We start from the raw sequence: 14,856 nt of genomic DNA, 5'->3' as shown, positions 1-14,856 counted from the left end.
CGGGTGCAAGCGGCGGCCAAGTGACGCCAGAAAGGCGTCAGCTGAGCCCCTCGGGTGCAAGCGGCAGCCAAGTGACGCCAGAAAGGCGTCAGCCGAGTCACTCGGGTGCAAGCGGCGGCCAAGTGACGCCCAAAAGGTGTGTAAGGCGTCAGCTGAATCCCCCGGGCGCAAGCGACGGTAAAAGCGACTCCCGAAAGAGGTGTAAGGTGTCAGCTGAATTATCGGAATGCCAGTGGCGGTCGAGTGACGCCCTTAAGAGGTGCAAGGCATCGGCTGAACCCCCGGGTGCGAGCGGTGGCCAAGTGACGCCCTAGAAGAGGTGTGCTTGCGCGAGATATAGCTGCATCCAAGCCGCTCAGTTTCATGTGAAGTGTTCAGACTGTGAAGAGAAGATAAAAGCAAGGATGTGGACACTGGTCAAAATGACTGGCTGGATGGTTTTATAGAAATGCTTGATAAGTTGAGAAACACAAGCAGCGGGGTCAAGACATCCTGAAGAATTCGCTTCAGCTTCTCAGCATGTGAACTGTCCTCAGCAAATTTTGATATGTTTAGCATGTCAAGTCTGCTTAGCCGTACAAGAAAGTGCTCTTCATTATGTATTTTGACGGGTAATCGAAATAGTTATATCATCGACGACAGACAGCAATTAATGGCAAGACAGAAATGTGCTGAAGCACAGCACCGCGAACATTTGCATCTTACATCACTTCAGGTGTATCCTCAGATGGCCGTCGTCGGGTCGAATCTACCTAGGCAAAGACCTCGTGGGGTACAGAAACTCCGCGCACTTAATACGGGCCAGGGGGCGCTCAGTGCCCAAAAAGTGACAATTATGCCTATGAACTCCACATGCGCTGTGATTGAATGATTGCGTGCCATGCATGTTTATATGGGAACAAACGTGATAACACATATACCCCGCATATTCTGTTTAGTACACTAATCTGTATAAGTTCCCGTGTTTTGCGCAGGTGTTAGTTGGATCCTTCTACCGACTCTTGCAGATTATGTCGCTGCAAATCTCACTGGCATCAACAAAGCATAACTTATGGAGCTACAGAGAAGCCGGCAGTACATTAGGTCAAGTCTTGGAGAAGCTTTGGCACCAGATGGCCGGGCAAACTGAGATTTCTCATCAGACTTTTACCACCTGATTTCGAGATTTAAAAACCTTGATCGATAAGTTACACGCATCTCAAAGGTACCTCACGAGGTCTTCGCGGAACGTCGCGGCCTTGGACACCCCAGACCGCAAGTTTCACCCCTCAGAGCAAGGTCATATCCGGGGGCTTCGGGAAGTAGCTGAAGTGAGCGAATGGTGAAGAAAATAAGGCACAGTTAGGTTATGTCAAATATGTGTGCCCAGCAATCTACTTGAATCCTCTGTCGGCCTATCCTTCGAACTCGAGGCAGGTGAAAGCAGGACCACCTTCTAATCTTCAAGAAGTCTGGATCGTATTCCTTGCGTTCAAGCCCTTCGCCGATTTTTAGAAACCAGCATCCCTGTGACGTTAAGCGTTTATTATTGGTGTGTATCATATAATTTTTCAACCAGCAACAATCTACAAATTTAGCTTCGTACCAAACACTCAAGCTTAGCCGAGGATTCTCCAACTGGATTTCAAGTTGATGGACCACCGAAGACAAATCTTCGTTTAACGTCCCCCGCATGCTTACGAGCCGACCTTGGACGCGCGAACGAGAGACGCTAGCTGGCAGCAGGCTGCGTCGCCGTCAGTGGCCCTCACCCCTCCCATCCTCGTCACGCAGCTGAGCGTGACGACGACGCGACGCCCGCATTGTCGCCAGGTCACGTGACCGCGACCCCTCAGTGTCGGCCGGGTCACGGGGCGACCCCGCCGGCGCTGCTGAGGCCACAGGCCGGGGCCGGGGCCGGCGCTTGCGTGGTCTTCGCGCTGTCCGGCCGGAGCGCCGCCGTCGTCCCGCGCCGAGCCAAGGCTGGTCGCCGGCGGCCGATCGCAGCCAATGCGCCGCGGGCGGGCGCGCCGCTGACCCCCACTGCAATTACGGCGGCTGACGCAACGGGTCGCAGGCGCCGGCTGCCGCGGCGCCACCGGCGTGACCCTCCGCTGGTGGCTGATGAACTGAACGGCGCCTCCGGCCGCGCGTGCGGCGCTGGAGACGGCCCGGCGTCGAAGCGCGGGCCTCAACAGGCGGGACGGGTGTCAGATGGCGTCGAGACTGAGGGTACATCATCCGCGCGGGGCACAACCACCGCCAGCGCTGCTTCAGTGGTTCGGAAGTGTGCGCGCCTTCACGATTGCTTGGTGGATGGTTATCGGAGTTAGGCTCTTCGAGCTTGAAAGAGCTTAAACCCTGTTATACTTGTGTGCTCGTACAGCATCTTTGAATGTTCAGCTATTCACAAATCACAAATATAACGTAGTTGCGAACAAAGTTTACGCCTACATGCAAGAACGTGGTCCGGGTTTCGTGGTTTAGCGTAAAGGTTCCATTATGAAGTAATGTTGCAAATGAGCATCGACTTAAGAAACCAATGTAATTTATTCGCTGATGACAACCTGCACTCTCATTAAATTTGACATAACAATTGCTTAAATGCTTGAGAGTATATGCCCACGCTGTACATCACCTTGTCCGACGAATAGCTGCCTACTCTGATCAATGTGATCTTTGTTCTGTTGCCTGCGTCATTCAATGGCGTATCCTTGAGGAGGAGGAGGCACTGAGCCCTGTCTTCCCCCTCCCCCCCCCCCCATTGGGTTCTTAGGGCGTCCATATCCGGACAACCGAGTGCATGTTTTTAAGGCAAGCCCCGAAAATCGGACGTTTTTGCACCAGGAAAATCCAGACCATCAAGAATGGCCACAGTGAAGATAACAGGCCCATGCGAAGATCGGAAAACTCATGGCTAATTGGGAGTCGTGGTTGGAGACATTTTCGGACCACTTGCGTTGTCTACGGGACTTAACACGCACCCGGGTGGCCGGCTGGATACCCTTCGCTCAGGTGTGGGGGGTCAATTTGACCCCTCTAAGATCTCAGGAACTAAGAGAGTTGAAGACACCAAATTCACAAAGTATGTTGACCTGTACGTGAACTCAATTAAGTCAAACTTTGAGGTTCCCAAGTTATGACCTTCGAGTCAAATAAGGTCCTACAAGGTCAAATTCCAGTTTGGTTTCCACAGAGCCCTGGAACCTAAATAACTGTTCTTAACAACGGGTCTTATGCTCGTTTTAAGTCAGTGACCTTGCTTGACCTTTTACAGGTCATGGTGACCAAAATCATACAAGACTGCTTTGAGTTTTGCATTTTCATAAACGATAAAGATTACGCTAGGCATTATGTTTCCAAAAAACAAAATGCTGAATTGGGTCGTTTTAGGTCAGTGTTCCGTTCAGACCTTTAGGTAGTCCGTGGAAGGTGTATAATATGGTTCCTTTTATCAATAAATTTGAAATGAGCACCACAAACTACATCATACAACAAGCCTTAGAGTAAAAAAACAGATTGATTTTGACCTTGGACTGACCTTCAAACCTGATTCTGGGTCAATGTAATTTGTTCATTCAATTGTTGTGATGCCTAAGAAAGTATCTCAGATATGAATGGCTTCGTCTAACGCACCTTGTTGGGCCAGATTGGGTGATTCCCGAGAAATTGCCTACGCTGAAACCGCGGGCTGACTTTGACCTACGTTAAATTAGTGACATTACAAGGTACATTTAAATTTGAGATCCCAAACGATCCATTATTCCATTGTCTACAGCTATGCAAAATTTGGTGCGGCTACGCCGTACCGTTCGGAAATTATTTCAGAAAGCCCTCAGGGGGGTCAATTTGACCTCCGAGTGCGTGATAAGCTGTTGCCGGGCCCGATCTGTTCTCCTCGCAGACACTGTCGATCGCTGAAGGGTCTACCATAGCGCTTCTCTTTTCTGTCCTTCCCACTTGAGGCAGAACTGAAGAGTCGGAGAGAGAGTCGTAAGCTGACATCGGGCGATGTACATGCTAGCCTGTCCGGGCCGCTCTTATTCGCTCAGTGGCCGTCCACGGGCTCTTCCAACGTGCCCGGAAGATTCCTGCGGTGTTGCTTGGGTGCGGTGCGCTGCGGTGTCGCTATGTTGACCTGTTATACATTTACGATCACTCATGGAACCTTCACATTGGTCTGTGGTTCTCCCATTCACTCGGGTGACCCCAATATATTGCCTGAGCACTGTATGTTAACTTGTCGGAAACCATTGATCGCTGCGGCCGGTTGTTTATCTGTCGTAGGTTTCTTTCCACATTGCAATTTGGAAAAAAATTGTCCTACACTTCAATGAATATATGAAACATGAAATTTCCCTGCTGTTAAAGGCTACAAACAGGACAACTGGTCTAGACTCTATTGAGTCAGCATGAAGGCGGCTGGATACAACACCTTTAAACAAAAGAGGAGACAGGGATTGGTAAGGGGAATGTGTGTACAGGTACCTGAAGCCGCGTACTTGGGCTCGAGCGTAGCTCTTGGATCTGCCCATGTTGAAATTCTGTTTCAATAACGATAGATATTTCTGCCAGGCCTCGACAACCGGAACAGGTACAAGACGTAAGCCAAGTATCCTGGCGTAGTCCACACAGATGCCGTCCACAAATCCCCGCAATATCTCAATTCTGTCTCAGCCATAGGCGCGCCATACCTCGGCTGGGAGGCGGCCAGCGTCACGTTTTTCAAACCCAGTCTCGAAAGAAACCCAACAGTTAAACGCAAGAGGGGCTGGACCGTGAAAAGGCCGTGAAATGAGGTGCAATCCAGCACATCGCGACCAGTACCCATGCAAAATATTTGCGCTTTTGCAATGCCTTTGCAACGCCTTCGCAATGTCTTTGTAAACCGTTTCAAGTCATTGATGTAAGAATGAAAGGCCTTGAGCTCCTTGTTTGTTGGCATTGTGCTTGAGGTCTTGGTTTGTCGGTGTTGTGCTTGAGCTCCTGATTTGTCGGTATTGTGCTTGAGCTCCTTGTTTGTCGGTATTGTGCTTGAGCTCCTGGTTTGTCGGTATTGTGCTTGAGCTCCTGGTTTGTCGGTTTGTGCTTGAGCTCCTGGTTTGTCGGTGTTGTGCGTGAGCTCCTGGTTTGTCAGTATTGTGCTTGAGCTCCTGGTTTGTCGGCATTGTGCTTGAGCTCTTGGTTTGTCCGTGTTGTGCTTGAGCTCCTGATTTGTCAGTATTGTGCTTGAGCTCCTGGTTTGTCAGTATTGTGCTTGAGCTCCTGGTTTGTCGGTACTGTGCACAACGCTCATGGGTTGAGAGGCATTATTCAGACAACGGGGAAAATAAATCGATCGGGCCCATTGATAGGCCCTATTTTTAGTATGAGATATTCCACCTTAGCACAAATGCACTGATTTATTCGACTGGCATTGTTGGACGTAGTCAATGCCATTGCTGGTTTATCTTCCGCCAAAGTTATTTGTAAATTACTTTGTGAGCATCACATTGGCGAACCCCTTCACAATCAAAGCTCTTATGAAAGATGGTACCTTAATTATAGCAATACGCAAGTGACCTTCCTCACATCATCCAGTCACCCAGTCGCCCGTTTACGGCACACGGCTCGGGCACCTCACTGACGGTATGTATCGAAGCCTCAGCGCCACCTTTAGTCCAGCGAGCCAGGTCAATAGGGCTATCGTACCGCCATCTATAACTAACGTCTCATTTCGTCTCTGTCGTGCTGCTACATCGCCTCTCGCACAATTTAAAACATCGGATGCTTGCTTTAGGCGATGTAGTGGTCTTGCGGGCTTGGATATACTTTATGTAGGAAGCAGATTATCATTAACACATAATTTGTGTAGAATCACAGCGTACTTAGCCTTGATGATGTTTTTAGATGTTTCGATACGCCGAATAATCGGGAACACAGAAGTCATCACGTGCTCCACGCAGAAACAAAGACTGATCGCTCTAGAAGCGATACAAATCCGCGAATGGGACCCTCTTATTCAAAAATCAGCATATGCGCAAGGAACCTCCATCTGCCCGCGTTCGGTCGCTCAGTTGGTTAAAGAACCTGCCTTCCGATCCACCCACCGGGTGGATTGGAGCAGGGTGGGTTCGAGTCGCTTAAAGGCGCTCGCTATTTGCCCTTGACAGGAATAGCCTGCGGCAGGTGGCAGCGGTCGCGCCAAAGGTCAGTTGACGTCAGAGGGCAGGACGAACCGTGCCGAGCATTGCGGCACGTTAAACTTTCGCCACGAAATTCTGCCGTCGCATGGAGTTGGGTGATCGGATGGTAGGGATCAGGACTCACTCAACAAGCACTGCTTAGCGTGAGCGCTGATCCCAGAAATCCATCCATCCAAAAGGTTTGGATCAAGTTTATAAAATAAAATAAAAATATGAATGAAAGGCCACACTAGGGCGGAGAGCAGCGGCACATGAGTCTTTGCGTGTCGCTGATGAACGCTGACGCCTGTCAAGGATGAGTGTATGTATTTGGTATATACGTATGTCTTTATTGCGATTTGTATGCAGTATGTTTGTGCAATATCTGCGTGACAAAACTGGTGCATCTAGGCATGAGATCCGTGATAGAACAGTCGCGTGATAGATTGAATTTTACAAAAATGCGATTTTATCGACAATGCTGATCATCAATACTTGCCTCAATACCTGCCAACTTACTCGCCCCAATTAACGTTTTAAAAGACAAGAACAGCATGGCTGTTTGGTTTTGAGAATGCGCTGCACTGGCCTTAAAGTGGCACATTTCACATCCCCGGGCACAACGAATTCGACCAAACGTAACCGAGACTAACCAGTGGAACCCATCCCACCCAAACCGTCGCTGGACATCACCATAAAGCGCATTTATCCGCCATATCATCCTAATTATGGCTCTATCATGGATCCCTGTCACACCCCTTATCACACCCCTTATCACACACATCCTGCCCTTTATCCGGGGCGGCCATACGCACCAGCCATGGGTAGGCCGAATGCCCCCTGTTCGGGACCCATTCAAGTGCCGATCACAAATCCAGAAGATGGGTCTCTGCGCGGGCTAAGTCTCGGTGGATGGACTCTCACGTGTATGCAGTTTCACTACCCCGCTATCCACTGTCCTCCACGCCATTGCCCTGAGAGGGTTACGGCTGGCTGACAGGGCTCTTACCCAAACAACCTAAGCTCGGAGACTGCGTACATGCGGTCCATACTGAGCCAGATATTGCAGAACATTTTTGCTATTCCTGAAGCGATCCTATTCCTCTACAACCACAACTGAAGCTTGAATGATGATATAGAGCTTGGTTCGGCTCCAAAGCTCCCTGAAGCATTGCGTCGCGTCCGAATCACTGCGTCTTGGGTCCTAATCAAGCCGTGTCTTCTTTGAGTCCAAGTTCTTAAGTACGTGTTGTGCAGGGGCTTCACTTCGTATCTTACGGGAAACCCAAGCCCCCTCCCCCAACGCTGATTTGAGGTACCTCGATGCTAAGTTGAGCCCCCTCCCTGTCTTCCACAGTGCAAAAAAGGAAATGCTGGACATAGGAAATGCACAAATTTTCATAGTATTCTGGCATACCGAGTGTCTGAAGGCAGCACCATTAGATGTATGCTACTTGTGTATCACACGCTATCCTGCATGGCCTTACATGCTTTTGCATACCAAGTCCTAAATATTGTACGCCAGTCTGCGAAGATTGGCACGTTTTTCGCTAGTAAACACCTGGCTCGGGACAAAAGAGTGCAATTTGCGGCAGGTTTCAAGCATAGGTGACTGCTTTCAACTTATACAGGTTTTATAAAGTCGGGCAGTTGCTTACCATGAACGCCACATTTCAGGAGCATTGCACGAATATCACGAGCAATCTACTTACTCAGACTCGCACCTCCTGACGCGACACGAGGTTCTGTGCTAAGAGCCGCTTGAAACACGGACAGCTAAAAAAAAGGTTTCGATGCCGCGTACCGAGAAAACACATGGAGAGAAACTTGCCGGCGGGTGTCAGTGTTTACCACGACTAGAGGACTCTTTCTAAATATATCTAACAAGACGAAGTCGCTCAAAAGCAGTATAAGATACGCGGAAGCCAAACCTAAGAGGGCAAAAGACCCAACACGCCGTCCGTGTGTTCAGCTTTAGGGAAAGATTACGGCTGTGCAGCATTTTTCATCCTGAGATCCGCCAGTTCTTCTGCGGCTGCAAAACTTTCACGTGATATTTCAGGATGGTATTTGTTTTATCGTATTCAACTGCCGCGTATTAGGCTGCTTTGTGCTCACTAAGTGGAGTGTGCGCTCTCTGAAAGCGTGCGTTTCCAAGGAGCGAAAAGTCCTTGGAAAGCCGGTCTTCCCAGTGCATTATCGGCAGCTCAGTTGCATTGTGTATGAAGTGTGTCTTACTTCATTGGCCCAAGTTTTGACGCTATCTTAATGATGCAATACACGAGTGATCTCTCTCTCAGTATGTCTTATTTCATTGCCCTAAGTTTTGACGTTATCTAAATGACAATAATACGCGAGTAATCTCTCTCACGTCACCCAGTGACCCCGCCACCGTTTAGTGTACACGGCTCAAGCACCCCACTTTCGGTGTTCATCGAAGCCTCAGCGCCACCTTTAGCACAGCTAGCCAGGTCTACCGTGCTGTCATCTACCCGACATCGCCTTGGGATCTGGGTTTTGTTACATCGACCCTTACCCAATCATGTTGTTCAATACAACATGCCGTTGAATACAAGGCGAGGGTTGTACATGATTAAAGTTGTTTGTTTATAGTTGTATGGTTTATTCTGGTATATAGCGTCTCTTATAATGCAAGCCGGCGCTGGGGATTATAGGAAGTTGTCGCCATGCCATTACGGCTCATATTATGCAGCGTACAACCTGCGTCTGGGCTTTGGGGTTGGCAGATCAGCACCCCGCCTAAGACGCCACTTTTAACACCGTTGAGAGGTTACCGATGTAAAGTTTAGAATTAATGTGATTAGTTGTCAAGGCGCTTTGGTCTCCCAACAAAATGCTGGCGGTGTTCCTTTTCATATATATATATATATATATATATATATATATATATATATATATATATATGCACCACTTACAGAGCTTTCTCACCTTGACATAGCCGGCGCTGAATGTTCTCTCAAAACGATTAATATTCCTCAAACCGAGCTTTGCCCACGCAACAACGATAAAAGCAATAACGCCGCAAAAAATCATTCAACGTGCTCGACCGATCAGCACCGCTGCCATGCCGGACATGCTATAAAGTGGCTTAATTAAAACCGTAAACAGATCCTGCCAAGAATGTTTAGTATATACTTAAATATTTTGAAATATTTTAAAATGTACTAAAGGTTTCCAACGCATCTATCCTTCGTAAAACGGCTATTGGTATGCTTTAGCTGCTTGTCATTATTTTGACTATTTTACGAGTACTTCGGAGACTTTTTTGTCCTTGCAGTACCTAGCCAGTTCAATGTGATCGGCGTCGTTGATGCTAATGATGCTGGTTTTCATGACCTCGTGAAAAAACCGTCCATCAACGTGATATGCAGTTTATATTTGGCTTTTGTAGATGGCGTTGTTGGCGTTTGTTTCGCTCTGTAGTGAGCTAGTTCAACCAAGTTGCACAGGATGTCAAGGGTCTCACTCTCCACATCTCGGTTGGTGTACCCGTTACTCAACAGAAGCTGTCGTGAACGCTCCAGTTCGAAGTGCAGGGCCTCTTGTCTTGACCAGTTGCGGGCTGCACGTCTGGTGCATGCCTCGATTACGGCGCGCGTAGGCGATCTTGGACATAGACTCCGTGTATTCATACATTTACCGAGGTCTGTTGATTTTCTGTCCACGGGGATCACGAACGGCCAGGTTAAGTGTTGATTTCGGCTCAAAAATGCTATCTGACGATTGTTGCAAATCTCATGGGTGAATCTCACAACTGAGTTAGCTGGCAAGGTATCCTGTCATTGTTAAAAGTGCTGCCTGTTTTTTGGTGTCGACACAAATGTCGTCATTGTAGCGGCAGTAGATCTTTGGTTGCGGTTTATCGTCGTGAAGTACTTTGTTGTCTACTTCATGCATGTGAAAGTTCGCACATAAGGGACCTTATGGTGATCCCTTTGTCACGCTCTCTGTCTGTCGATAAAGCTAACCATCCGGTAGCCGAAAAGGTAACTCAATTGTGCATGCCAGAGCAGGCCTTCTACAATTGATGCGACAGTTTCAAACACTTCAGTGCTTCGCGGTTACAGACGTGTTTGGAACTATATCAACTGTTTGCCTGCCATATACATTTGTGAAGGGACTTCTCACATCCCAAAAGCTAAAGATCCTTTTTGTTGTGTTTTTAGTGACATCTGTGAACTCATCTCTTAACTTGATGCTATGCCTTGCCGGCATCTTAGGAGTCAATAAATGATTCAGGCACTTAGCAAATTGTCAAGTTTGGGCGCAAAATGACCACAGTAGCTAGAACCAGCGCATAGCGTATCCCTCATTCAAACCACCTCATTTTTTGTTGTGGTGCGTAATACCACTCTTAGCATCGGCAGCATGAAGGCTTTTATTCACCTCAATTCTGAGTTTGTTAGTGGGGCCCTTGTTAAGTTTTTCAAAGTTTGTTTCCTCAGCTAGATGTTGCCACGTTCTAGTAAGCACTCGCATCTATTGACAACGAACATAGGCGATTTATCTGCTCGCCGTGCAATAATGTTGGCAGTCCTTGACTTGCCGGGCACTTCCTTTCAACAGCCTGCGGCGGCCTTGGAAAATGATTTCAGTTATGTGCGAAGAGGATATCCATTCCACAGCGCTGCTGTAGTGATGTAGGGCTATCAGCTGGCAGTGGAGCACATTTCTCCAGTGAAGACGCCATTTTATTCAGCTGTCCACCTGAGAGTCCATCACTCAATGCCGAGGGTTCGGCCGCAGCCGCGATTTGTGAAGCGCGGTGGCCAACTATGATGCGACATCATCATTGTTGAAGCACCGTCGACCGGCAGTGTGACTCGGCAGCCGGCTGGCATGGCCGTCTTTGCTCATATGACCCCCTGATGGTCCATCACCAAGTGCAATTTGCCCTGCCCACCCACCAATTCACGCCAAGGTCAACTCCTGACCGCGCGGACACGCGGACAGCGCTGATGCCGGAAGAGGAGACGCTAGGACCGAGTCACAAACGCCTGCCAGCCATCGAGTCACGATGATGCCACAGGAATCTCGGCCGCGACCCCGGTCGGACGTCGGCAGTCGAGGTCAAATCAATACACGTGATGTCACTCCACGGCGTCGCGGACCCTCCATACGCTGTGCCAGTTGGCCTATGCTGCCTCACACAGTACTTTTCTGGGAACGGTCAAACTTCGCCGTCTGACTCTCTGGACAGCTGATACTACTTATGTTTAGCAGGATTTGTAGGCATGGGCCACTTCCGAGAGCGTCTTATTTTCTACGCAAATATACTTAAATCCTATCCAGATGAAACTGTTGACATCTTGGTCGGGGCTTGCCGTGGCTGTTTTTCGGTAGACTGTAATTTAACTCATTCCATGGCTCATCTAATATGAACTTCGCGCGTTACAACGAATTGTGGAAAACGTTCTCGCTTTCAAAGGATGCGATGGCCACACCGACGCTTACAGCTTATTCTCCTTAAAACCTCCCTGAGTGTACCGAGAGTACAACTGAATGATATATATATATATATATATATATATATATATATATATATATTGTATCCTTAAGGAAGCGCACCTTAAACGAATAGGACAGCCCTATGCTTTCTCTGTTGAAACCATCTCGGAGAAACCAGCGAAAAAAAGCGAAGGGCTGGGATGGGATTCGCCCATTACCCTTCCCCAAATTAGGGTTTGCATAATGCATTCACGTTCATTTCCTGGTGGACGTACAGCTTTGGCAATGTGGGATAGGGCAAACGTGATTCTTACCTCGTTTCTTTTTTCCTTTTCCAGGCACCGCCGTAGGGTCAATTTCGAATGTTGCCCCGAGGTGGAGGGAGGGGGGGGGGGAGGCAGCCGCCCCCACCCCCGCCACCTGATCCATCGCCCCTGTCTTCAGTTCAATGCTCAGCGCGCCGTGGCAGATGCTGGCGTAGCGTAACTGCAAGTCACCCTCTCCATTGGGCGACGGCCTTGAGTGCGTTTCGCCGCCTCTGTGCAGCGCCGTCGCCGCTCAGTCGACTGACATGTGGCCTTCATTTAGTCGTGGGATGAACTCTGCCCGGGCGATGCGTGCGCTGCTCGTGCTCACGTGGCTGGTGGTGGCGCTGGCCGAGCGGCCGCTGGTGCGGCTCGGGGACGGGGCGCTGCGTGGAGTCACCCTGAGCTCGTTCGAGGGACGCCAGTACGCCGCCTTCAAGGGCATCCCGTATGCCCGGCCGCCGGTGGGCGACCTGCGCCTCCGGCCGCCGCGCGCTCACCCCGGCTGGTCGGGGGTGCGCGACGCCGCCAGGCACGGCTCCACCTGCCTGCAGTACAACATGCTGAATAACAACATCATGGAGGGCCAGGAGGACTGCCTGTTCGTCAACGTGTACTCGCCCCGGCTGCCAGTCAGTGACGGCGAGCCCGGTCTGCCCGTCATGGTGTGGATCCATGAAGGAGCCTTTATCAGCGGCTCTGGCGACGCCGATCTCCACGGCGTCGACTTCCTGATGGACGAGGACGTCGTGGTCGTCACCTTGAACTACCGACTCGGTGTGTTCGGCTTCTTCACCACGGACGACGCGGCGGCGCCGGGCAACATCGGCCTGCTGGACCAGGTGCTGGCGCTGCAGTGGGTGCGCAACAACGTCGCCCGCTTCGGCGGCGACCCGCAGCTGGTGACGGTGTTCGGCGAGTCGGCCGGCGGCGCCAGCGTCTCGCTGCAGGTCATCAGCCCGCTGTCGGCCGGCCTCTTCAACCGGGCCATCAGCCAGTCGGGCAGCGCCTCGGCCTTCTGGGCGCTGGGCGACCGTCAGCGGCCCCTGGCGCTTCACTTCGCTGCTGAGCTCGGCTGTCCGTCCGAAGACAGCTGGGCCGTGGTGGAGTGCGTGCGTCACGCACCGGCGGCCGACATCATGCGAGTGCTGGAGTCTCTGGGTCCCTACGGCGCACTGGTGGAGGGTGGGTGGAACCTGTTCCGCCCCCGCGTCGACCGTGAGTCGACGTCACCGTTCCTGCCAGACCAGCCGAACGTGCTGCTGCAGCGTGGCCAGTTCAGCCGCGTGCCCTGGATGATAGGCTGCAACCAGGACGAAGGCGTGGGGATTGTCGGCATCATTTTCTCCGACCCAGACGTGCTGAAGCGAGCTCAGGCGGGAGACGCTGAGGCCTGGACGTCGGCGGTTCTCCCCCGCGGTGGTGTCAGATCAGACAAGACTGACAAGCCGCGTGATGTCGCCGATAAGATCCGGGAGTACTTCCACGGCCGCGGCGACACCGGGCTCATGGATTACTTCAGCGACCGCTTCTTCACCCTGGGCCTGTCGGCCGAGACCGTCCTGGCCTCGCAGTACGTGCCCGTCTACAAGTATGTTCTCGATCACGTGGGAGCCGGCCAGCTGCGGTTCGTTGACCTGCTCGGCATCCCGCTACCGCCAACGCCTCTCGTGTCGCACGCTGACGAGCTGGCCTACCTGTTCCACGGCAAGCGGCAGCCGCTGCCGGAGCGTGGCTCGCCAGAGTACGCCATGATCCGGCTGCTGGTCAGCCTGTGGACGAGCTTCGCCCGGCGCGGCTACCCCGCCACGGACGTGCTGGACGCGCCCGCCTGGCCCATCTTCACGGCGCAGACTCAGCGCCACCTGCGTCTGAACGCGGCGCCGTCGCTCGGGACCCGCGCCTTCGAGGAGCGCGTCCGTTTCTGGGGGAGCCTGCCGCTGGCCGAGTCCTGGAACGCGCACGAGCGATCGTCCAGTCGGTCCCGTGACGAGCTCTGACCGCTACCGGGGTTTGGTTTTGATTAATTTGTGAGCGTGCGGCTACATTTGGAGCTTCCCAACTACGTGGTCAACCGGACATTAACGACCACCCGCCAAGAACAACAACAGCAACGATGACGATGACAACAGCAGTAACATCAACAGCCACAACAGCAACGAGCTCAAGCCGTCAACTGGTGGTGTCTGACAGGTCAATTCCGCCGAGTTCTTGGTTCAAGGTGGTGTTCCGTCGCGCATCAGGTCATAAAACGCTCATCGTGATCCCTCAGCCAAGATTTACGTAATGTACACGAAATGCGCGAAAGACCATTCTTAAGCTGTAGCCCTTGACTTTCATCAATTCTTGTTTTGTCTCAAAACTGCGAGATGTCCTGATAACCCGGTTTGTTAACATCAGCGATGCGTCAATGTCAAAAAGTATAACCGAACAACCTGCTTCAGGAGCATCTCGACAACAGTACAGACAGTGACGACGCACGTGCGTGAGTGCGTGGGTGAGCGCGTGCATGTGCGATTGTGGATGTGTCTGTGAATGGATCTGTCGATTGTTCCGTTGGTAGATCAGTGGGATGTGCTTGCGTGACTGAAGACCGTGTGCCGCATGCTCAGTCTGGCCGGACTGGGGTGACACCCCTCTTCCAGCAACGATGCGAAGGGCGCGATCTGCTCCGGCCCCGGTCCGCCGCGGCGCTAGCCCCTCCTCTCTGTGGGTGCCAGTCCCAATGTGAGACATATATGTGTGTATGTGTGAGCTTGCCTGCTGGTGTGATCACAGCCTGATAGCGACGACGCCCAGATGTACTGCGCTGACGCCTCCGCCACCAATCCTGACAAGAAGCTTGCTTGGCCAATGGGTGGTGAGGGTGGAGGCATGCAAGTAACATGACACCAGGGTATGGCAGGGCTGTACTATCGGCGCTGTATAATATTACAGCC

The 14,856-nt window shown here is 51.3% G+C and overlaps 1 protein-coding gene across 1 annotated transcript; it reads left to right on the top strand.

The window, feature by feature from the left end:
- The first annotated feature begins 12,215 nt into the window (after positions 1 to 12,215).
- On the top strand, positions 12,216 to 14,856 carry LOC119114728 (acylcarnitine hydrolase-like). Its single transcript, XM_037238745.1, has one exon. The coding sequence runs from the start codon at positions 12,226 to 12,228 to the stop codon at positions 13,915 to 13,917; it is 1,692 nt and encodes a 563-aa protein (XP_037094640.1). The 5' UTR covers positions 12,216 to 12,225; the 3' UTR covers positions 13,918 to 14,856.

This window comes from Pollicipes pollicipes, unplaced genomic scaffold, assembly GCF_011947565.3.
Source record: "Pollicipes pollicipes isolate AB1234 unplaced genomic scaffold, Ppol_2.1 Scaffold_3087;HRSCAF=3621_pilon_pilon_pilon, whole genome shotgun sequence".
Classification (NCBI taxonomy): domain Eukaryota; kingdom Metazoa; phylum Arthropoda; class Thecostraca; order Pollicipedomorpha; family Pollicipedidae; genus Pollicipes; species Pollicipes pollicipes.
This window is presented reverse-complemented; position numbering and strand designations above follow the sequence as displayed.